The 25,569-nt window shown below is 40.2% G+C and overlaps 2 protein-coding genes and 1 long non-coding RNA gene across 5 annotated transcripts in view; 2 read left to right on the top strand and 1 right to left on the bottom strand.

Annotated features, from left to right (window-relative positions):
• Positions 1-563, bottom strand: part of TBC1D23 (TBC1 domain family member 23) — a 57,193-nt gene extending 56,630 nt beyond the window's left edge. For both annotated transcript variants that reach the window (XM_067546146.1, XM_067546147.1), the window contains exon 1: positions 200-563. In XM_067546146.1, coding sequence (XP_067402247.1) covers positions 200-525 — 326 coding nt within the window. In that variant the 5' untranslated portion in view covers positions 526-563. The remainder of the gene's footprint in view (positions 1-199) is intronic.
• On the top strand, positions 443-5,820 carry LOC137151756 (uncharacterized). 2 transcript variants are annotated; one of them, XR_010919352.1, is made up of 2 exons: positions 443-1,129; positions 5,318-5,820. It is a non-coding gene; the product is annotated as an uncharacterized lncRNA (long non-coding RNA). The 2 variants fall into 2 exon arrangements; XR_010919351.1 differs by having other exon boundaries at positions 443-1,137.
• Positions 5,821-7,351: 1,531 nt separating this feature from the next.
• Positions 7,352-25,569, top strand: part of CMSS1 (cms1 ribosomal small subunit homolog) — a 333,908-nt gene continuing 315,690 nt past the window's right edge. The window contains exon 1 of the mRNA XM_067546148.1: positions 7,352-7,516. Coding sequence (XP_067402249.1) covers positions 7,438-7,516 — 79 coding nt within the window. The 5' untranslated portion in view covers positions 7,352-7,437. The remainder of the gene's footprint in view (positions 7,517-25,569) is intronic.

Genomic DNA, 25,569 nt, shown 5'->3' with positions numbered 1-25,569 from the left:
AGCCTCCCGCCGCCGGGATCCGACCAGACCGATCCGACCAGACCGACCCGCCCGCCGCTCCCCCCTGGCGCGGAGAGAGCCCGCCCGGCTCGCTGGGGCCGCCGCGGAGGGTTGGGCTGGGTCGGGAGCGGCCACGGCCACCCCCGCAGAGAGCAGCCGCCAGCGGGGCTCGTTCAGCAAGAGCCCCTCCCCCGCTCACCAGCAGCTCGGCGGCAGCGGCGGCGCCTCTTCCCCTTCCGCCATAGCTGTTGACGTGCCCTCGGCTTGCCGTAAATCGCGGTTTGTTTTTCGACACCTGTCGTAAAGCCCAAAGTGGCCGTACAGAGCGGCGGCCGGCGCTAGCCTGAGTGACGTGGAGCGCCGCTTTCGTGCGTGGTCGTCGTTGTCGGGCCGCTGCTGCCGTAGAGAGAGCGGGCGGTCGGTCGGCGCGAGCTTCTGTGGGACTCGCCCCGCCCCGTAGGAATACGCTGCAGGCGCTGGGCGGCGCGAGCGGCGCGGTTCGGGCGGGGACTGAGAGACAGACATCTAATGGAGCCTGCTGGCGCCACCCTCTATACAGCGCCGAGCACATGGCGGGTCTGTTCCGGGACCGGGGCAGCTAAGTGCAGCCATCAGAAAAATAAACAATAGCGATAGTGGAGAGAAGGGAGCATTTCCCCCCCGACCTAATGTGTGATCCTTTGCAGAGAGTTGGGGAGCTCGGCTGGATTGAAGCGCAGAAGAAACTAGTGTGATGACCTTGTTTTCGTCAGAATTTCAGAAAGGCAATATGGTGTTCTAAGCACAGTTATGAACATTTCATAGTACTTTGACACACAAGCAAATGGTGCAGTTGTCATCAGGACTGTTCTGTGAGCAGGGAAGGAGTTGATCCACCAGAAAAATCGCTGTTAAATTATGGTCCACATTATAGAAAGGTTTGAGAATCCCTGAGCAACGTTATCAAGAAGGGGTCATGACAGATGGGAACAGCAAAAGTTACACGAGGTGATTTGAGGTGAGCACAAGACTGCAGCTACCATATGTGCATAGCAGAGATCAGCACCTGCACCTCTGCTACAACTAATAATTTGGCAACTGGGCAGCTAGGAAAGCCCTTCCCAAGAAAAATCCTTCCCGAGAACAAGAGGTGTGCAGGTATGAGGGGGAAGGGTAGAATAAAACCAGAATAGCTGAATGGTGTTATTCTGTTTTATGTAACAACCACAACAGTTTACAAAGGACCACCAGCAGAAAAATCTCCTTCTCACGTGACTTCCGGCTTCCCTGTAATTTCTTGTAAAGTTTGCCATTTCCCCAAGAAAGAATTTGGAAGTCTATGGGCTGGAAAGGAGCATTCCTCCTCCTCCTCTTTCAGTGAGAGGTGGAAGACGTAATGCCACAAGGGATGACTGCACTGAGCTACCCAGTATCCCATCATAATTTCATGCAAAGTGACCTATTACCATGTCTGCTGCTGCCTGCGAATGACAGAGGAGGAATGTCCCCTCCAGCACAAAACCTTTTTCTCCACTATTTAAGGGTAAAAGGTATATGTCCCCCGTCCCTCATTCTGAATGCCTGAGAGTGAAGGGGGTTACAGAGACCACTTTCTGATCTCTCTTCTGCTTGCATATCCAAAGGCCACTTAGCTGGGGGGCAGTAACCAGAGGGAAGTTGGAATTAAGTGGTAAGGGGCAGTTGAGCACCACTGCGATGCACTGGTCCTCTCTTTTTTGGAGGTGGGGTGGTAGGAGAAGGAGTCATGTTTCTTCCCAGTACACACAACACCCTTCCCCTGCAGGCTGCCTGGTGCTTTCTGGGAGGGAGGATATAAATTCTCCTCCAGTCTCCCCTACATGGACATCTGCCTCTCTTAAGGAAGCAACTTCTTCCTGGTTCCCACAGCTGTCAGGTTTTTAGGGGTCAAAATCTCCTCACCCCCACCTGCACATTTAGGCAGTAGTATATTCTTATCAGATAGCCTCAGTTACCCCCTGAGCTGGTCCTATACATACACGAAAGGTATCAGTGCTTGCTAGTAGCATGGACCAATTTTTAAGCTAGATGGCCTGTTGTGGACACTTTCCCTTCCAATCCTGTTCTTCTACCTTCCCTGCCTCAACCATAGTGCATCATTGCATGCACATGTTGGAAATAAATTCAGATTAATATATTATTGTGCAGCTGCTTGGTGTTAAAAAAAAACCTGTCTCCTTTTTTGTATCTGTGCTATTTATTTCTTCTTACTGTGTAGGACTTTAATTTTATTAGGACTGAAGAGTTGCTTGTTCCATGCAGACCCCGCTTTCTCTCTCCAGGTTTCATGTTCTTTGCTTTGTGGTTTGCTTCTTTGTCATCTGTTTATTTAATCATTTTGAACTTATACCAAAGAAACACATTAAGAAGTCACACTGGTTGAAAGAGATGTTTAGTTTGTTTATATAGTTAGGTTTTGTTGGTTGAGTTAATTGCCTTGATGAACAAAAAGTGGGGGGCATTCCAAACATAAGGGGGAAAAGTAAGGTAAAACCCACAAAGCCAAGAGTAAAGCAAGAGGATTAGAAAAAAAAAGCATGGCAGAATAGTGGGCTATGATAGCAGAGATGCAAATAGGGCCAAGGATATGTGGTGCCTCAAAGGTGAAGACTGAGAGCTTGAACTTGATGTGATTACAGGCAATAATTCAATTAAAGGATTCAAAGGTCAGTCAGTGGTGGTCATGGAAAAAGAATGGCAAGAGAGAAATAAAAATAAAAGAACAAACAAGGAAAAAACAGTTTACAAATAACAGATGTAAACATAGCTCTAAAGTAATTCCTCTCCAGAAGATTTAAGAAGACAAAACGGATCTGCATTTAGGATAACATCATTTCCCAGTAAGTTTTACTTAAGTGAAAGACTTGTGTCTTTTAATGGACTGTTTCATTATATATATTTACTTCTACTAAGTGCCTAGCTCGGTCTATAGTAATTTTTACAGAACTACAATACACAATTCAGAGGTAAAATCTGCAACTTATAAAACGAACTACCTGTATTATATCATAAGAATACTTGCCCTTCATAATGATTATTAAGCCTACACGTAACTCCCCTGTAGCCTTCAAACACAGACACTCTCTCTTCCCTCCCCCAAAAAAGTTTGATAGTAGACCCTGAAATTTAACAAATAGCATTAGATTAATTTCCATGGAGTAACAGTGTCATCCCATGATCAGTGGTTACTTACCACACATGTATATTCTTTTACACGAATGCCTTTTAGGCTATATTCTATATATATAAATCCATTATAGATCTGATGATAAGTGTGTGGCTTCTTTTTATAACATTCATTTGTTGCATCTGATCAGTGTATTTGTTATCCATATAACAAATATCATAGAATCTTTTTCAGGGGATAAGGCAACAAGCCACGTTTATTGTGAATACAGAAATTTGGTAAATAGTATCAATAAAAAATGTATCAACACTGTAACAACATCAATATTGTTCTTTACTAGTGGAATAGTATCAATAACATAAATACTAGGAAAACAGTATCAACATTGTATCAATACTACAATTACAGAGATTCTTGTTAATAAAATATACTTTGTGGACACATGTTTTAATTGGTACTTTCATTCACACTCACACACACTGACAGGCAAACACAGACAGGGAGATAGAGAAACATACATAGGGGGTCTCACAGATGTTATAGTTACCAGCCTTTTGGTGCTCATGGTAGTCACTGGCCAGGTGACTGTAGCATGAGGGTGAGGAGCAAGGTTCTGCTGATGCACACCGGTACTCCTGGCTGGTGTGGTGATGTAGACCCGAACCTCCAGCCTTCATCTTTCTATCCCATTTTATAGGGAAAAGACCCCATGTAAATCTATGGGTTTTTGCTCTATCATGCTGCATCTGCATTTGGTGTGATCCTTAATCCCTCACATTGTTGCAAGTCTGATGAGATTTTGTTCTTTGAAGTGGGCTGACTCCAAAGTTATCAGGGTGGGCTCCTCTTTGGCCAGTTGAGTGGTAAAAGTTATTATCTTTGCTCCTTTCTTCCTCCCTCAAACGTTTTAGGTGAGGCTGGTGTTTTCTTCCTTTGTTTCAACATCCCTTACTCAGACCAATTGTTCAATCACTCTCCCTGTCTACACCTACCTCAATTGCTCAGCTATTCACACTTCAATCACTCAGTGCTAACTCCTAACTGAAGAATTCACATTATTGTTTTAAAAGGAAACATTATTTCATTTTTGCCAGTGTCTTTCACAATTAGGTAAGTATATTACATTTCACTGTGGTTTCTTATACTTAAAATAGGGTTTTTACAAATATATTGAAAGTGGGTAAAATTAATAGATAAAATGATCAGTGGAGTGGTTTTACAATCTTAAAACAAATAGAATTATAGAAAGTAAAGACAGACTTGAATTATTATCCAGTAAATGGATATTTTAAAAAGGCTGAAGTGAACATTTAAAAGGGTAGAACAATAAGAGTCAGTTGAGGTTTTAGCTTTTGATTAAAGTAAAATGTATCAGGCTGAAGTGCCTCTTGGTAGAAAGAGGAGGGGGGTGTTTGTGGCTCTGTTCTTTCATGTATTTCATGAAAACAGGATTGGGCCAACAATCTGCTCTTTTGTTATTTCTTTGCTTAAGTTGTTTTTGCAAACAGTGGACTATAAATATAATATTTAAAATTAAGGCTGTGCTTATAATCATTGTGCTTCATTTCAGACCAAGTGATGTTTCCTTGAGTTTATTAGCATGTTCTTTGGGCTTAAGAGTAAAATTAAGCCCATGCATAAGTGTTTGCAGAACTAGACTTTTAATTCTCATTAATGTATTAATTAATACCTATTACCTGTTGCTAATATTTTACTGCCTTAAAGTAGGATTGTTAAATCTTAACATTGTTACCAATTTCCCTTTCCTAGCAATGGGCTTTGAATTGATTACAGAGATTGTAAATGCATTGCAAGATTATGCTGTTCTGTACACTTCCAAGGATATTTGAAGATTTACACTCATATAAAGGACCAAACAGTAATATCATGAGAGAAGTCAATAGTTTAAAAGCAATTGTTACTGAATTAGTTATTGCATAAATACGATTTTATCTTTACAAAGTGCTGTGATACACTGCATCCCCTATATTCACCCTTATCGTGTAACTGTATATTGTTTAATACAAGGTATGTCATGTAAGTTGTTTTTGGAATGCTCATGGCATACTGAACATTATTGTTTTAGTAGTATGTTTATTGCAATGTCATGTGTATGTTTATGAGGCTTCCCTACGTAATCTTCCCAAATATCTGTCTCCTGACTTGAGGCAGATCTAGGCAAAACTCTACAGAGCTGGAGGGCCATTCACACCTCACTAAGACTTATATAGAACAACCCAGCTCAGCATTCCAAGAACAAAGGACCAGCCCAGACATCAACAAGCGACATAAAAAACTACAGTGTCTCAGGATGTGGAGAAAACTATGCAGAGATACTGTTTGTCACCTGACACTAAAAGGGGGGGAGTGTGAGGCCCCAGAGGGGGCTGAAGGAGATGGTAAAAAGGGGAACATTTTGTCTGTGAGCCACTCCCATCTATGAACAACATCAAGCAACTGAAGTGTTGACCACCGCAGGAGGGCCTGGCTGGAGGTAGACCAACCAGCCTGTGGTGAGAATCATCTAAGACAGTAAGGTTGCTAAAAGTGTTAAGCTTGGTTTAGAATGCGATTTGCCTTTTATTTACTTTTGATCAAATCTGACCTGCTTTCCTCTGACTTATCACTTAAAATCTTTCTGTACTTAATAAATTTGTTTGTTTGTTTTATCTAAAGCAGTGCATTTGGTTTGAAGTGTGTTAGAGAGTCCATCTGGAGTGGCAGAGTCGGTGCATATCAATTTTTTGAACTTGGCAGTGTCTAGCGGGCAGCTCTGAACATTGTAAGACGGCCATTCCTAGGGTTGCATCTGGGACTGGGGATATTGCCTGGGAGTCATGACATTATGCAATGGGATGAGTGGCTGGCTAGAAGCACTCACTCACTGAGTTAGGGGACACTTGCTTGCTGGTGGCTGCCCAGGAGTGGGGGTTCACATAGCAAAGCAGAGTGAGATGCACTCCAGGAGTGTGGGATTGGGGTGACACAGTGATATACCAGTCCAGAGGGCAGAGGAGAACATCACAAATGTATTTATTACAAATATATGTATTGCATGATTTTGTGCAAACGTAAATGTCTCAAAATGCTTTTCAGACATTGTATGGCCTTGATACTGCACATTCGTAGGAACGTGCATAACTTTATTTAGGTGAGTAGTCCCACTGAAGTACCCTTGACTTCCGCAGAACTACTCTTGTGAACAAAATTACACAGTTCCTTAAATGTTTGCAGGAGCCATGTTCTATATGTGAAGGGGGAAAAAGTTATAGGGTCACAATATATTTTCTCACTCACTCACTCACACACCCCCTTTCTCAGAGGTTATGAAGTATCTGAATAAAGAAAATAGATAGATATCTCCATGGCCAAACATGACAGATGCAATCTGATTTAAATAAACATCATGAATGGTCAAGTTCTGTCTGCAGCTCCTTTCTCCCCCCTTGCAATCTTTGATTAAATTAATTGGATTGCAAGACTTGAAAATGCAAGACCTATTTTTCTTATTACTTACTAATAAAATAGTTATAAAATATGTTTTATGAACTAATAGTAAATTTCATTATTACATGATGTAATACACCATTCAACCTGCCAGATGCATGTGTGTGCACGGACCTGTACATACACTAAAGGCACATCACCCTCCTAGCCACACTATACATTCCACTGCCTCTCCCCCACTTTGAAAAAAAAAATGCGGGTCGTTTTCCCAGTCCGTCCATCTGAAAAGCTCTCCTTAACTAATGCATTTCAATAGAGTTAAAGGAATGTCCCTGTACCCTTTTTTTCTCACCAAACGCGTCTAATTGGGGGAGGGGGGTTTCCTACGTCTGCAGGTGCGCCACACGCTAACTCTGCACGCATGTCCCTAAGCAGACCTCACACTCCAATGTGCACACGTGCGGATGCACTATATGCAAGAACCGAAAGGCACCAGCAGACCCCACACATATAGGCGCCCCCCCTGCACAGGACTCCCATGCACGCCGCACACACACACGCACGCACCACCCGGCCTCGAGTCCGGCTCCGACCCCTTCGCTTTAATTACGCTCTTTGCAGTAAACCCGTGTCCTGTCACCCGGCCAGGCTCTGTCGCTCGCTGCCGCTGCCTCGCGCTGCTGGCGAAGGGGCGCGCGCGCGCGCGGGAGCGTCTTTGTCGGAGCGGAGGGGGCGGTGACTGCAGCCGGCAGCGGCGTCCTGGAAGTTGGAGCTGGTCCTAGGGTCCTCCTCCCCGCGTTGGCTGGCGGGCAGTGGCAGCGCGTGGCCTGCGGTGCGGCTGGGATATGGGGGACGCCTTGGACGAGCCTTGGTGGGAGCCTCAGCCCGGAGGAACACACAGTAGCAGCGACAGCAATAGTCCAGGTACCTGCTCGCCACGTGGGGAGCTGGCTCGTCCCTTCACTGGACTCACCGCCTCCTTTATTTCCTCCTCTCTTTCCACAGTGCCTTCACCCCACCCCTTCTTCCCTTCCTCACCTTTCTCTCTCTCTCAGACCCGTGCCTCCCTCAGCGCGTTCCCCAGTCCCCTTCTCCTTCCCCTCCAGCCTCCTCCCTTCCTTCCTCCTCTCCCCGCCCCTCCCCAGTTGGATGCAAACATTTCAAGTCTGTTTGTAAACAAAATGTCCAGTCTTCACTCCTCTTCCCCAGCAGGGATCATACACAGACAACATTAAACAGAAATAGAGTCACTGAAACAGACCATTTCTATTTAAATAAAGATGGGGGAAGACAAACTGGATGCTTTGAGTTTAGAGCTTAACAGGCCCCTGGCTTTTTTTGAAGCTTCTAAAGTGTATTTTCTGTCTGATTTGGGGACTTCTAGTCTTCTTCTGTGTATTGGCAGGGCTGCGTACTGGTCACTGACCAGGATACTTTAGGATTCTAAAAGGCCTTTGAAACGGGTGGCATTTGTAAAGCCTTTGGAAGTAAACCCCAGGGGCAGCTGTTGGTGGGATGGGTCACCATGGTCATGTCATGTGTTGCAGAAGGATGGGAATTATTGAATACTCATTCTCCCTCAACCAGGTATTTTGGCTGATGCTCTATAACTACTTTGCCCTATAATAATAATAATAATAATAATACATTAATTAATATCTACATTTTAATAATGCATGTTTCATCAGTTGATCTCCAAGTACTTTACATAGGCTAAAGATATGAAGATATTGGGCTGCTGCCAACCTGTTACAGTTAACATTGATGAAGGTTTTTTTAAATGTAAGGTATTCTGGACAGAATTTGTTAGAAGGATGTTAACAGTTTATTTGGCTATTAAAACCAATCCTGTATAGCTATGTCTACATTGCACATTGCATAGTAAATCTGACTCTGCAAAATGAGTGGGTTTAGAACTATGCCACAGTAGGACTTCCTTCTGGGTGAGTCTGAAGGCCTGAGTCATAAGCGGTTTCTGGCATGAGTTAGAAGGATTTGTGTCCAACCTCTCTCAGATTTCCCTCTACCCCATCTCCCTTTTCTAGCCTGGATGGAGCCAACCATTGTTTTCTTACCTCCTTTGAAGCTGGGTACATCAGATATTGTCTTGTCTGTGTCATTGTTTTACCTTTCCTGAATTCCTTAACAGCCCTTTTGCACCCTCCTTTGATTCAGATATATGCATTCAGGAAGGTAACAGTGCCAAACTGAACAAAGAAACAGAGTTCCATATAATATTTATAAAAGATAATACTGACATTTCTCAATTTGTCACAGTGGGTACTTGGCTTTACAGTTTGATTGTTCAGGGATATGTGATAGTTGAAGCCAATAGGACACAGAGTTTGAAGAGGAGTTCTAAACTGGTCACTTTTTATTGTAGACAGCACTGAGATATACAGATCCATGTAAAATAAGAAACACCTGTATGCCATTCCCTGCCTAAGTTTCCTCACCACTCTTGAGCATTCTTTGGTGCTTTAAGATTTTTGAATAAAAAGTGCAGTGTATTTATTTTTCATTCCCTGGCCTGTCTGCTGAGCCTGCCATCTACTCTGGTGTGTCCTTGTTAAAGTATTACGTTGTTATGGTGGACAGCTTTCTGCTAGGAACTGTGCAGCTATCGCCAACTAATTTAATGTAAGCCAGCTACAGTAATTATTTTACAGTCCATTAAAGAATTATTAAATAATTGAATTTTAGGATAGCATGGTTGAGTATTACTGTGCAAGTTGCTATTGGGCCCAGTCCTGCACAGAATATAAGCAGCCTTCTAGGTCGTGCAAGTCTTGGAAGGTGGCAGATCCGGGCTCTATGACAGTCTGATCTAATCAGAGCCCAGTAATTTTAAGTGGTAACAAAAACTTGCAGTGAACAAATTAGCATGTGATGTACAGTTGCATCATTGTTCATAGCTCCTCCGTTTATGCTGAATTCGCCATCAATTATCCTTAAAATAGGACTCTGAAATAAGAATTTTTTGAAACTGCCAACCATAAACACATAAGTAAGAGTATTCCTTTGTTTATCTAGAGATTCTAGAACATACAGGATGATAATCTGGCACGATGGTTACTGAAGCAAAGTCCCAAATTCTGCTCTAGCAAACTGAATTTAAAGCATGAGCATGGAGGAAATTATATTGTCGATAAATAGGAGCCCTCTTTCTCTCAAAATCCCCACAGTATTATACTGGTGTTATTCTTGATTAACTCTTTATTTGGAGATCTCTATATAACTATTTTCTCTGTAGTGTGCTTTAGCAATAATGGGAACAGGTGATTATTGTACAGACCACATAATCTGCAGTCTATATCCTGTATCTGTGCTCCTGTTGTCAGGGTCCCTACATAGAGCCAGCTGCTGCCACATACAAGTACTTAGTTTGATACAAGTGACCAGTAAGTTAAGAAGCTATTACTGAATTTTCCATTATTTTAATTCACTGATTTATTCTCTGCATTGCATGGATGAGAAGTCAAATGTTCAATTTAGATTGCATAATATGGACAATATAGAATGCTTTTACATCGTTTGACAGGTAGGAAGAAATGAATCAGAATTTACAATGTGAGATGCATACATTTAAAATATCCTGACAACTTTGGGGATTAAAAAAATAGAATACTATTTTCTTATTGAACTTTATTATTTATTTGTTCAAATTTCTTAAAAAGCATTTTCCCTAAAGTTCTAGGTGCCTATCAAAATAATATTTAAGATACACAACTAAAACCCTGGCATACATTGACAAAACCATCTAGACCAACCTCAATGCACACAAATTATAAACCAACCAATGGGCTAAGTTTCTTTTTCCAACCAATGCATTCCCCAAGAACCCATCCCCTGCAGTGTGTTCTGTACCTTAGTAACATTTAAAGTTAAAAGAAACAACCATTAAAACAAAGTGTCTGAAACAGATTTTCAAATTCATTACTGGGGATAAAAACTCAAAATATATATCCTAGCAGGTGGTCTGGAAGCAGTCCTTTGTGTATTTTTGGCCAGGCCATTAGAATAATTTGTTATATCAATGCCTCTTTCACACTTATATAATCACAACTGTTGTTGAATAAACAAAATGTATTATTTTGGTGACAGCTCTCTCTTTAGGTGGTGTGAATGTATACATTGTTAGTAAGTGATTAAATTATTCAATGATTTTTAAGGTTAGTAATGATAATCTAGTCTGAAGAATTTCACCCAGTAATTTCTGCATCAAGCCCATAACTTCTGTAATGGGAGATAGGGGTTCTAAAAGCAGATGAGTTGGTGTGCTTGCTTCACAGGCAATTACTGTATCATGTACATCAAAGAGAATGTTCAGTTTAACATCTCCTCCTGCTTATCATGATTATGTAATTTTAAAACTTGATATTACTAATACTTTTTAAAAAAACATGATTTTGATATTGCATTGAGTTCTGGGAGGGAGGAGTGGGGGTCAATGAGGGACATTCAACAACCTTTTGAGGTTAATTTAGTGCAGGTGAAAGATGTTGGCTTGACAGCCGTGGAGGTCAAAGTCTTTTCTCCACACAGCAGGAGGAGCACACACAGAGCAAGGATTCAAGCTCCACTCATTGCCTACAACCAATGTGCCACAACGCTCTGACCTGAAGGTACCACCTCTAGTAGTAGGGGTAGTCCTATGTTGTTCAGGGATTCTTTCAGTCCCCTTCCTGTCTTTGACCAGATCTTTCCATATGTGTTTATTCTTCATACTTTCCTTGTCCCCCTCAACCCCATCAGTTTGTAGTGACTGTCTCTGCCAGTTTTGTTTGCTTCCTTCAGTCAAACCTTACATAGACCAGGACTCCAGGAGTGGAGATGAATTGCACTGTTCCAAGAAGGGAACAGGGGCAGGGAAATTATTTTCTGTAGTGGCTCACTAGCACTAAAACTGGGTGGGGAATTGGAAGTGGTACTGTGGCTGGTGCATTTGGGACCCATTATCATAATGTAAGGCAAAGGCCAGCACTGTCATATGAGAAGTTAGTTCAATTGTTATGTTCAGTTGCCAAGCCTGTTCAGTCTTTGGCCTTTCTATGGAGACTGGCAATGATGGTGCTTAATAGTGTCACTTGTAAAAGCATAAGAATGGCCATACTGGGTCAGACCAATGGTCCATCTAGCCCAGTATCTTGTCTTCTGAGAGTGGCCAGAGTCAGATGCTTCAAAGGGAATTAATAGAACAGAGGAATCATCAAATGATCCATCCGCTGGTCATCCAGTCCCAGCATCTGGCAGTCAGAGGCTTAGGGACACCCAGAACATGGTGTTGCATCCCTGACCATCTTGGTTAATAGCCATTGATGGACCTTCACAACACCCCCTGGCAACAAGTTCTGCAGGTTGACTGTGCATTGTGTGAAGAAGTACTTCCTTTTGTTTGTTTTAAACCTGTTGCCTGTTAATTTAATTGGGTGATCCCTGGTTCTTGAAGGGATAAATAACACTTCCTTATTCACTTTCTCCACCCCATTCATGACTTTATAAATCTCTATCATATTTCCCCTCATTCATCTCTTTTCCAAGATGAATAGTCGCAGTCTTTTTAATCTTTCCTCATAAAGAAGCTGTTCTATATCCTTAAGCATTTTTGTTGCCCTTCTGTGTACCTTTTTCATTTTTAATATATCCTTTTTGAGATGAGATGACCAGAACGGCACACAGTATTGAAGATGTGGGTGTATTGTGGATTTATATAGTTGCATTATGATATTTTCTGTTTTATTCTCTCTCTCTCTCTCCTAATTGTTCCTAACATTCTGTTATCTTTTTTGACCGCCACTCAGAATATTGAAAGAGGACTAAGCACCAAGTAATTTGATCTAGGTCATCAAACAGCCTTCTCCCCGTCAGGACTGTGGCACTACTCACTGAGTCTGGGCTCTAGCTGGTAACCTAGATGTGAAAGACATGCTGATCTTATGACTTATCAGTCCCCTTCTGATAGATTTCTACTGTGAGTTGTGGAGGGGTCTGCTGATAATGAAGTCTGATTGCAGACATTTCTCCAGAATTGTTCTGTTGAAGTTTATAATATAATACATAATCAAATTGATAAATTTTTTTTGCAAATAATCTCTATTTAGTTTCTTGGTGTTCTAATTATTTTGCCACAATTATTTATAATATACACTAAGGCCCAGTTCTGAAAGGTGCTGAGTGTCTCATGGGGGATGCTGTGCACCCTTCTCTCCCATTAACTTCTTTGGAATATGAGAGTGCTCAGCATCTTGCAGCCTCTGGCAGCTCAACTTTCAGATAGATGCACATTTGGTAAATGAAGTAATTAGAAGGAACCCTAAAGATTTCTTCTTATATCTGAGGAAACTAGTTCTTGACTATCTATCACAAAATACATCTTGTAGAGAGCATTCTGAATACATTTCTCATTAGATTAACTCCTTAAGTGTTTAAGTATTGACATGGAATTTCTGATCAGTTGTTTAGAGCAGTGCATATTGCAGTCACACATTTGCAGAGATTGCCACAACTGATAGAATGACGTGTTGCCTTAACGTCTTTGATTAAATTACTTTAAAGTTCTAGCTATGAAACTAAAAATTAGTGTTGGTTTTGTGCCAGGCTGTTGGTTTTGCCTGGAGCAGAACAGTCCTGAGCCTGGTTGCTGTGGTCACCACTGAGTTACACTTAATTTGGGAATTAGAAATCCACTCTCCCTGCAAAAAGATCCACATTAGCTGAGTTTCAAAACTGCAGCTGCCCTGCAAATCAGATTTAGTGGGACCATTGGAACAAGTTCCCTAGAAGGGAAAGGGTTGGGGTTGATAATGACAAGAGGAAGTCAAAGGAATCTGTAGCGCAATGCCTCATGAATTAGTCAGGATTACAGGGTACACAACATGGTACTTTGCAATAATAGTATTCTCTTGATTTTTCATTTTATAAAATAGACCAATAGCATCAATATTTCAAATTAACTCTTCTATGGAATTTGTTTGCTTTTTCATAATGATAATTCATAATGACAATTATCCTTCAAGAAATAAAACATTACTGTTGTATTCTTACACACCTTGTTTATGTGCAACAGTTTTCAGTATCCTTGTAATAACAGTCAGCATCCTTTTGCTAGAAAACTTGAAACCTTGTTTTTTATTTATACAATGGCTGAGCAAAGACTCAAGTAGAAAATTGTTCTTTTAGCTAAAGGCATAAATTCATTAAGAACTGAAAAGTCAATTGCTCGGTAGTGCATGGACTGTGCAAAAGATCAGTACTAGATATCAAGTAGCTTGGTCAAAACGGAGTTCAAGTTGCGGGTACATATGTTATTTACATGTGAATATTTGAGTTGGTGGGGGGGGGGACCCACAAGAATAGTAAGAGCTAAGATTGCATTTCTCAATCTGAGTAAAGTATGTTAATCTTAATAAAATAACCACAACTTTAACTCTGCTCCAGTAGAGACAGTATGCACAAACTGAGATCTAAATATCATAAACCCAGCAAAACTGCAAAGGTTAATAATATGTCTAATAAAAATAAATAAATAAAAATATTGGAAATCTCAATTCTTTCATCCATTTTCATAATGCAGTGTTTGCTCACAAACGAGTGTGGTTACATCACATCAATGAACTAAAACATTAGGGAACTGACCCTGTTTCAGATTACATTTTAAAACTTGGTGCGCACAATCAAAAGCTCTGCATTTATTTAAGCCTTAGAAATTGCATAATCAATGGCAGGTTTCATTCATCCCTCCATTTATAGACATATAAGACTGGAAGGGACTAGTCCATCTAGTCCAGTGGCTCTCAACCTTTCCAGACTACTGTACCCTTTTCAGGAGTCTGATTTGTCTTGCGTACTCCAAGTTTCAACTCACTTAAAAACTACTTGCTTACAAAATCAGACCTAAAAATACAAAAAGCTATCACAGCACATTATTGCTGAAAAATTGCTTACTTTCTCATTTTTACCATATAATTATAAAATAAATCAAGTGGAATTTAAATATTGTTCTTACATTTCAGTGTATAGTGTATATAGAGCAGTTTAAAAAAAAGTCATGGTCTGTATGAAATTTTAGTTTGTACTGACTTCACTAGTGCTTTTTATTTAGCCTGTTGTAAAACTAGGCAAATATCTAGAAGAGTTGATGTACCCTCTGGAAAACCTCTGCGTACCCCCAGTGGTGCTCATACCCTTGGTTGAGAACCACTGATCTAGTCCATCCCCACCACCCTGTGCTGAGCCAGGACAAGTATACTTAGACCATCCCTGACAGATGTTTGCCGACCCTGTTCTTAAAAATCTCCAATGACATGGATTCCACAACCTGGCTAAGTAACCTCTTCCAGTACTTGATCGGCCTTATAGTTAGAAAGTTTTTCCTGGTATCTAACCTAAATCTCTCTTACTCCAGATTAAGTCAATTACTTCTTGTCCTACCTTTAGTAGACATGGAGAACAACAAAACTTAACATATTTGAAGACTATTATTAGGTCTCCCCTTAGTCTGCTTTTGTCAAGACTATACTTTTTGTTTTAACTTTTCCTCATAGGTCAGGTTTTCTAAACACTTGATCATTTTTGTTGCTCTCCTCTGGAATCTCTCCGGTTTGTCCACATCTTAAAGTGTGGCTCCCAAAACTGAACACAATACTCGAGCTGAGGCCTCACGAATGCTGAGCAGAGTGGAACGTTATTTCCAGTGTCTTAAATACCACACTTCTATTAATATACCCAGAATATTAGTATTTTTTGCAACTGCATCACATTGTTGACTCATTCAGTTTGTGATCTACTATAATCCCAGATCCTTTTCAGCAGTACAACTGTTATTCCTCATTTTGTAGTTGTGCATTTGATTTTTCCTTCTGAAGTGTAGTACTTGTACTTGTCTTTATTGAATTTCATTTAGTTTATTTCAGACCAATTCTCCAATTTGTCAAGGTGGTTTTGAATGATAATCCTGTCCTCTGAAGTGCTTGCAACCCTTTGCAGCTTGGTGTCATCTGCAAATTTTATAAGCATACTTTCCATTCCGTTATCCAACTCATTAATGAAAATATTGAATAATACTGGATCCAGGACAGACCTCTCTGAGACCCCACTAGATACATGTTCCCAGTTTGACAGCAAACTATTGATAACTACTTTTTGAATGCAGTCTTTCAACTAGTTGTGCAATCACCATACAGTAATGTCATCTAGACTACATTCCCCTAGTTTGCTTCTCAGAGTGTTGTCTGGGACTGTGTGAAAAGTCTTACTAAAATCAAGATACATCATGTCTACTGCTTCCCCTCATCTAGTAGGCCAACAACCCTCTCAGAGAAGGAAATTGGGTTGGTTTGGCATGATTTGTTTTTTACAAATTCATATTAGTTATCATTTATCACCCTGTTATCCTCTAGGTGCTTACAAATTGATTGTTTAGTAATTTATTCCAGTATCTTTCCAGGTATCAAAGTTAGGCTGGCAGGTCTGTAATCCCCTGTGTCCTCTTTGTTCCCCTTGTTAAACATAGATACTATGTTTGCCCTTTTCCAGCTCTCTGGGATTTACCAGTCCTCCAAGGATTCTCAAAGATAATCGATAGTGGTTCTGAGGTTGTTTCAGATAGTTCTTTAAGTATCCTAAGGTGAAATTCATCAGGCCCTGCCAACTAGAATGCTTCTAACTTACCTAAATATTTTGTAACTCGTTTCATCCTTCTGGCTTGTCTTTCTTCCCCCTTGTTGTTAATATATATTGTGTTAAGCATCTGGTCACAATTAACCTTTTTAGGGAAGACTGAAGCAAAATAGGCATTCAACAGCTCAGTCTTCTTGGTGTTGTCGGTTATTAGCTCTACTTCCATCCTAAGCAGAGGATCTACACTTTCCTTAGTCTTCCTCTTGCTCCTAATCGCTTTATAGAACCTCTTTTTATTGCCTTTTACGTTCCTTGCTGAATGCAACTCATTTTGTGCCTTAGCCTTTCTGATTTTGTCCCTACATGCTTGTGTTATTCTTTTGTACTCATCTTTAGCGATTCATTCATGTTTCCACTTTTTGTAAGATTCCTTTTTGCTTTTCAGCTCATTAAAGAGCTCCTTGTAAATCCATGTTGGACTATTACTATTCTTCCTTTCTTCCTTTCCTTTGTGTTAGGATAGTTCGCCAGGTATTATCTTACCAAACTCAAATTTTAATCTAAAAATATCCACTTCGAATTACAGTTCCATAAGACCAACTGAAAACAAAATCTTTGTGTGATAACTTGTCATTATGATAGTAATAAATTATTGTGACTGTACTAGGATAGAGTTAAGGTTGTGGTTATTAGTTGCAGAGGGGTGTGTGTCAAATTTGGGTTTATTATAATAAAAACTCATTTGCAATTCAATTTGTCATTTCATGGTAAGGTCCAAATTCTGCTGTCATTTAACCTGCTGTAATCAGGATTCTTACTGGAGCAGTGAGAGCAGAATGTGGTCTAGAGAGTGTTGTTAATGCTTTATGGTTCTAGTGTGAATTTTGCTGTTTGTATAGACCTGTGAACAGTTTTATCTCACTAGTTGTGGAAACATTACTTTTTTTCTCCAACAGCCCTTAGATATAATTGCTGCAGTGATTCACATTACTCAACAAATACATTTTACTCCTGGACATTGCGGAGGGTTGTTTACCTTTTCCCTCCATTTTGAAGATGAGTGTTAGATACAGTTCTCATGATGTGTAGCTTTCCTGCATTGCTCTCATGGAGTGGTTTGTTGAGATGCCCAGTAGGTGTTTTCACAGGTAATTTAGTTGTACTCATGGATTTTGGTTTGGGGATCCGAGTAGGAATTGTACGACGGAAAACATCAGCAATCTTGAAATAAACCAAGAAAAAATGTAAGCAGTTAAGGTAGCTGGTTTGTACAGTTCTTTAGTGCACTTTCTCAGCTTTTCAGAAAATAACATATTCACTGATCTGATTAAGAACTGTTGTCCGTGTAGTCTTCCTTATTTTTCTTTTTTGTTTTATTTTTAATGGTACACTGAGGCGCATGAAACTATGATATTTTTTTAATGTGAAAATGACGGGGAAAGAATGAGCGTCTCCCTATTCTTTGGGACTGTTGTAGGCTGCTTGTCTCTATGTGGCAGCAAAGTTTGCATAATTCAAAAAAAGCCTCAAAAGAGTTTGTGGTTTTGCAGCTACATGAGTATTTTATTCTTGACTGAATTATTACAGTCTACAACAAAAGGCACCTTGTGGCTAAATCAGCTAAATACTGAGTAAAAAAAATATATTTATTTTATAGATGGTCAAAAGGATTACTATGCAGTATGACGGGAAAAAATGCCAATGCATGTTAAGCTGTATACCCAATGGCACCATCTCATAAAGGATGGATGTGAAATTGGTAGCACTTCCCTCTACAGCTTTTGTGAGACCTGCCTCAAGTACTGATTTCAATGCTCTCTGCCTTCCAGGGATGCATCATGACCCAATGAATAAGGCATAGGACTGAGAGTGCAGAGACTTGGGATCTTCCCAGCTCTGATATGGGCTTGTTGGGTGACTTTGGACAAATCATTTAATGTCTTTGTGCCCCAGTTTCCCCACTTGTAAAATAAGGATGATAGTAACCTTCCTTTATATCTGAAAAGCATGTTGACATCTATAGATGAAAATTACTATGTAAGTACTAATTGTTCTGGGCACCTCCTCAGTGTTACACTAAGTGTTACAGTACAATTGTTTATGATGTTCAAGTGGTTTCTTTTTCAGCAGCTCTGCCTCACAGTCATTCAGGAACAGATGTTGAGAGAGTGAAAGAGAAGAGTGAATAATACTAGTAAAAGACATGAACATTCAGTTTTCAAAACTAAGGCCTGGATGCAGTTAAAGCACCTAAGCACATGCTTAACTTTAATCCTGTCAGTCTCCTATTGACTCACGTAAAGTTAAGCACCTACTTAAGAGTTTGCTGTGTTATGGACTAAGAGATTGATTTAAAATATGTGAATCTCAGATACGAGGGTTGGAAAGAACATTTTTGGATCACCTTACCTAGATCATCCCCTTACATCATGGTAGGGCTGTGTCTGTAAAGTGGGGATTTTAATTATCTGCACTGGAAGTACTCTGAGAATTACTGTCTTGTAAAAGGTTTAGATTCTTGAGTGTGAAGTACCACAGTTGTTATGTTTATATGATGAGAGTTCTATAGAATGAGTCCCATTAGTTCCTTGTCTAGTCTTGAGTGTACAGCATGGTACTGGTTACATTATAGTTATGACTTTAAAGTTATTACTGCTGCATTGCTTGGAAGGTGTCAGCCATTAGAATATTGTGTGTGGTGTTTTTTTGTTTCTTCAGTGTGATATTAGTTCTGGGTCAATGAAGGAAGTCAGTGTTCCCATCAAGAATAATTTTTGCAAATACACACAATCCTTCTGCACTCTGCTTCCCTCTCCTCTGTATCCCTTCCTGGGAAGATGAAGAACATTCTCAGCTTTCCAGTCTGTTTGACAACCAGAAGAAGCATTCCATGAGCTGGTAGAGCTGCCTACCCCTTCCGTCCCTCAGTACTGCTGTCTATCTTCATCAATGATCTGGAGGATGGGGTAGATTGCTCCCTCAGCAAGTTTGCAGATGACACTAAGCTGGGGGGAGTGGTAGATACCCTGGAAGATAGGGATAGGATACAGAAGGACCTAAACAAACTCGAGGATTGGGCCAAAAGAAATCTGATGAGGCTCAACAAGGACAAGTGCAGAGTCCTGCACTTAGGACGGAAGAATCCCATGCACAGCTACAGACTGGGGACCAATGAGCTAGGCAGCAGTTCTGCAGAAAAGAACCTGGGGGTAACAGTGGATAAGAAGCTGGATATGAGTCAGCAGTGTGCCCTGGTTGCCAAGAAGGCTAATAGCATATTGGGCTGCATTAGTAGGAGCATTGCCAGCAGATCACGGGAAGTGATCATTCCCCTCTATTCGGCATTGGTGAGGCTGTATTTGGAGTATTGTGTCCAGTTTTGGGCCCCCCACTACAACAAGGATGTGGAGAAGTTAGAGAGAGTCCAGCAGAGGGCAACAAAAATTATTGGGGGGCTGGAGCACAAGACTTATGAGGAGAGGCTGAAGGAACTAGGCTTGTTCAGTCTACAGAAGAGAACAATGAGGGGGGATTTGATAGCAGCCTTTAACTACCTGAAAGGGGCTTCCAGGGAGGATGGAACTAGGCTGTTCTCAGTGGTGGCAGATGACAGAACAAGGAGCAATGGCCTCAAGTTGCAGGGGGGGAGGTCTAGGTTGGACATTAGGAAAAAGTTTTTCACTAATGGGTTACCTAGGGAGGTGGTGCAATCTCCATCTTTAGAGGTTTTTAAGCTGCGGCTTGACAAAACCCTCGCTGGGATTATTTAGCTGAGGTTAGTCCTGCTCTGAGCAGGGGGTTGGACTAGATGACCTCCTGAGGTCCCTTCCAACTCTATGATTCTATGATCTCCCTGACTTCCTCCATGTAAATGGCCTCCTCTTTCTGACCCCTGTTCAGAGAGTTGGAAGGGGGTGTGGAATTCAATCATCCTTTAAATACCAACAGAGACCTGCCTCCCAGCACCTGGAAGCCCACAGTTCCCACATCTGCTCTCCAAACACCCCTAGAAACTAGCCCATTCCCAGATGCTATCTACCTGGGGTTTGTGCCCTTTCCAAAGTTTTCCATTGTATAATACATACAAGTCTAACAATTAAGGGGAAATCTAAAAAATGACATAGTCTTATGTTTAGAATTTAAAAATAGTCCTGGTTTGATGTGCAAAAGCAAGCAGAGCGTCTATGTATAAACATGATAGTAAAACCATAGCTTCAGCTCTTTTAATTTCACAGAATAAGATTATCTTGTAATATATGGTAAGGTTTTTTTGTCAGTAATGTCAGCAGTCATTGACATGAACAGTTAAAGCTCATTGTCAAAGCGAAAAAAAAAAAGTTAGGGTACTGAGAAGCAGAGCAACTGCAATTTGATAATCAGGTTTTGTCTGCCTGCAATCAGTGGTTGGTTTATGCTGTTAATGTGAGGATTTGTATCTTATTATTTGCATTCCTTTGATAAGGAATTGTAGCGATGGCCCGATTTTAAATGATATCAGATATTTTAACAAATTAGAATTTTTCTCCTTTATGTTTTCAGATCCGTCAGTGTAAATTAACACTTTTGAACCAAAAGTGTGTGTGTGTGTGTGTGTGGGGGGGGGGGGGGGAGGTGATAAGCCGGAGGCGCACAACAGGATGTGCGTGTTGAATTGTACCAGTTCTAGCTCTCTGGCTGTCTCCATCTGCTTGAAGGAGTTTCTTTCATCCCATTAGCCCTAACTCTCCAATCTGATTTCTCTGTGCAATATAGCATGAATGTGGCTGTATGTTTTCTGTCTTAGGGATTTATACCTTTCATTAAAGGACAACGGAGAGCATTCAAAGCTCATGGTTACCTTTCCTTGTATATCTTTCTGTATCCATTAAAGAACTGCATCTCGGAAAGATAACATTAAATTCAGTTCTTTTTTCAGCACTGTAGTTTGAAAAGTTTGAACAGCAGAGGGAGTCATTTCTTAATTTTTGTTCTAGTCAAACTCTGTTGGTGTGGGACGGTTCTATATAGCCCAATTGTGCAAACAACCAACATTTTCTACATGCACACACGCACATCTTAACAGACTTTAGTTTGTCCACAGGTTGCTGAGAGCAATTGAAGTGTGGGTTTCGTCTAGAGAGGGCATCCATATAAGGTTGCCAAAAAGAAATGAGGCAATTGCTTGCCCCTTGTTTTATAATATTTCTCCATATACTTTCTGAGCTCATTAAAAGCCCAGTCCTGCTGTCCTTCTGAGGAATGAGTTAGGGCTAAGTAAGGATGGCAGAATTTGGCCTAAAGTAGCATTCTCTTTTTAGTTGTCAAATGTTAAGTTTTTGATTGTATAGTTCTCTCCAGCCTTCCCCACCCCAAGGCCTTTCCAGTTTGTCGTCTCTGTTTCACTGAGCCCCCCTGTGTTTTCATTCTGAAATCTTTCAGGAAGTCAGAATGAAGGGGTTTTTTTTTTTTGCTGCTCTGCCTTCCTGTGTGTGTGATTATTTAGGAGCACTGTACTGTTCTGCAACAAAGGTCTCAAACACTGCATCTTGCTGCTGTATGATTTTAGATAACTGCTGTAGTATTTTGTTCTTATACAGTTGCGCATGTGCTCTGTTCCATCTTTGCTTTATGGAACTCTGTACAATTCTCCAAAGCCAAGAATTTCCAACTTGTCTGTCTACAGTTGAGCATCTACATACACACACAGGCCACCAAAATAAGTGGTCTGACTTTTAAGGTATGTGAAGCACCCAAAGTTTCTCTTTGCTTTCAGCACTTTTGAAAATAAAAGCACTTATTTAGAAGTCTAAGTATTACAGTAATATAGGTACTTTTTAGGGAATTAGCAGAAATTTTTTTGGCATAAACGCTTGGAGTGTATTGATGAGATCTATGGACGAGTGAATGAGAGAATTTGTGTTGCAACACAACCTTGTGACACAGCATCTGGAAGGTAGGTTACTTTCCTTTCTGCTAGTTACATTTCTGTTCTGTATACTTATTTTTTTCCTTTGGTTTCCTCCAAGAGGAAATAATTAACTGATAGTTCAGTAGAACTTTTTTAATGTAGTGTTCTGAAGCTAAATGTTACGAAATAGCCAAGTTGTGAAAGTATGAAAAATCATGGTAAAAGTTGATACTTATTGATGTAGGCAGAGAAACAGAAGTGTGAGTGTTGACCTTAACTGTTTATCTCCTGGGTTTTCAGCATGTTGGATCATGTTATTAAAGAAGAATGGAGCAGCCTTAACTAATATTAACTTATATTTTCTGTGACTGTAAAACATGGGATCCAGTTGTGTTCTTCTGTATTTTAAAGATAAGATAATTCAGCTTGTTGACTTGTAATATGTAAGTCGGTACAATAACCATTTGTTTACATTACAGCACGACTTTATTACAACTGTAACCCAATATGTTAGTGAGAATTGGTACAAGACAGTGGAGAACATATCATTTAAGATATCATTGAGAACATATCGTTAGCAGAAGTGTATTTTAACTATGTGGAAACATTCAAAGACCTAACAGCAGAAGGAGCGAGAAATAAAGACCCATAGGTAAGGGAGAAGAAGACATTTTAAAGATGAGATTTGAATAAAGAGAAAGAAAGTTGATAGGGTAAAGATGCTGGCAAGTGCTGCAAAGGAGAAAGCTTTTGTGCAGACATTGGGGAGATAGTGGAATGTGTCTAGTTAAGTAGAACACAGTGAGTGTGAGCAGAAGGAAGGTGGTCCATGGAGGATTTTCAGAAGTTCTGAAATGAATCTGGAATGAGTAGGAATCCAGTAATGCTCAGTAGTTTCACTTAAATCCTGCTGTAGTAGTTCATATACCAAACAGACACTAGATTGTTTGTTTAACATTAATACCTCTGGAGAGGAATAAACAAAAGCAGTTTAGAATAATAGCGATTCACTTTTTTAATCACTTGACAGCCCTACTTTTTTCATATATCTGTATGTAGTCAGCATAGTGAGTTTACACAGTGCCTTTCCTCTCAAAACTTGTTCTTCAAGCCTTCTTATATTCAAACTGCAGAGGCAGTGCCCATGAACCAACCCTACAGTAACTGACTGGAGTGCATGGTTAGGGTGTGGAATGGAGAATCTAGACCTCTGTGTTTTAATCTTGGTTATGCCACTGACTTACTTTTTGACTGTGGGCAAATCATTTCACCTTTCTGAACCTGTTTCCTTTTCTCTGTATAGTGGGGTTAATGATAGGTCTTCCTTTGTAAAATGGTAAAATGCTTTGTGTCAGATTGTGATAACCATTTTGATGTGACTGCTTGTGCTACAAGGTACCATTGAACAAAGATAACACAGGCTGGCCTTATGCGATCAGTGCCTGAGAAATACCATTATTAATTTGTTATTATAATTTATTTATTTGTTGTTACAATTTGTAGTGGGGGAGGAAGATGTCAATAAAGCCATTTCAGCCGTATGATGGTGGCTATTGCCTCAAAAGTGTACATTGGCATTTCAAAACCTGTGGGAGAAATTTTAAAAATTCTGACGTTGCCTTTTTGAAAAAAACAAGAACAGTCAAATTGATTTTGAATTGTATACAGAACTTGAAAGAAAAAAATTGCTCTAGGGTATTCAGGCCTGCGTGCCAAATTTTAAACTGGAGAATGTTTTTATGGTTGAATTGTAAACGCCTTAGAAACTGGTGTATCTGTTAGAAATGCTGACAGGTCTTTAACTGTGGAAGTGTGAATGGCTCACTATTACCATATTATAAAGTACTATGGGTGTTGAGCCAATCAGCTCACTGGATAATCCTGACCCTATAATTTTGCATGTAGTGGATAGCTCATGCTGTGGAACTAAGTAGTCTTGGATTTTGCCATTTTTAACTTTTAGAGTCACTTTAAAAGGAAAGTTAGAGGAGGAAAGGATTGGGAAAGGGTTAATTGTAATAACTTGTGTTGTTGATTTTTGCTTTACAATGCATTTGATGCCCCAAGGGCATCTTGATTTTTATTGTAGAGTGTTTCATTTACAGTAGGGGCAGGATAAAACTGCTTAATTTCATGATCTTGAACTATTCAGAAGGAAAATCTGTATTAAAATAGATGCAGTTTTTATGCATGTGGCATGATCTTTGTCAGAAGCTCAAACACACAGGGGAGGCATGACACATAAAGATATTATTTTATAGACTTTTCTATGGAGCTCATCTCCACAATATCTGAGCACCTTATAAAAGCAGGCATGTCTTAATATCCCCATTTTGATGGTGGGGAACTGAGGCACAGAGCAGTCACACAGGGAGTAAGGCAGAGTTGGGAATATAAGCCAAAATATCCTGAGTCCTTTTCAAAAGTCTTAAATACCAAAATCTTAACGTGTACCCTCCTTCTCTTTGAGCTTGTCTTAACTAAGATATTTTATCATCTTTAAACGTGACTTTTAATGGTTGAATTAGCTAGCATAGTGCTGGCTGGTCAGTGTAAACAAAAACAAGTTGTGCCCATCATCATGTCATCAATAAGCTGTGGGTAAATTCTACCAGAATCAGGGTTTACTGAGGAGTAATTGATGTGGTGATGAACACAAATTTGTTCTTGTCTGCAGTGACCAGTCATCCATTGCCTAACTTAATAGTTAAAAATTGTGTTTAAACACAATTAAATTTTCTAGTGAAGACAAGCCTGTGCTCCAAAAGCAAGGTGCCACTTGAGTTAAAGGAAAATCTCCATTTTTCTGTTAATAGTTTACTTAGAGGACTTATTCACTCTATAGGGTGGCCATTAGAAGAGCCAGTACTTGAGTAGGATTGATTCTGTCCAGTAGAGGGCAGTGTTGACATTTGCATGTTAGCCTGTTACCCTTGAACATTGGTAATGTTTTCAATAAACTCACTTCCTCTTGGTTTAAATCTGTTTATCTATTCCTTGCATAAGACTGTTGGCAGCAGAGATTCTTTTGTACAGATTCTGGGCAACTGAGCATTGCTGAGATTAGTTTTTTTTTTATAATGTTTTGTTTTAAAAAAGATTAGGGTGACCAGACGTCCTGATATTATTGGGACTGTCCCGATATTAGGAGCTTTGTCTTATATAGGCAACTATATGGTCCCCCTTCTTTTTGAAAAAAAGGTGTCACAATTTTCCACACTTGCTATCTGGTTATCCCAAAAAAGATGCACATGGAGCCGTAAGATTAGACGTAAATATATTTTAAAGCAGACATTTCTTCAATATTGGGATTGTTTGTTGCTGCAAAAATGTAAATATATATTTCCCCCATTATTATTTAACATACGTTGTGGGAGCACACAGAGATCAACCATGTTGGGACCCCATTGTGCTGGCCAGTGCATGAACATTTGGAAAATAATAGTCTCTGCCCCAAAGAGATCACCATGAG

The sequence above is a fragment of the Emydura macquarii genome, unplaced genomic scaffold (genome assembly GCF_026122565.2).
Source record: "Emydura macquarii macquarii isolate MOO-44397 ecotype Brisbane River unplaced genomic scaffold, CSIRO-AGI_Emac_v2 contig_1119, whole genome shotgun sequence".
NCBI classification, from domain to species: Eukaryota; Metazoa; Chordata; order Testudines; family Chelidae; genus Emydura; species Emydura macquarii.
Note: the sequence above shows the minus strand (reverse complement) of the source record. Positions and strands in the feature narration are given on the sequence as shown.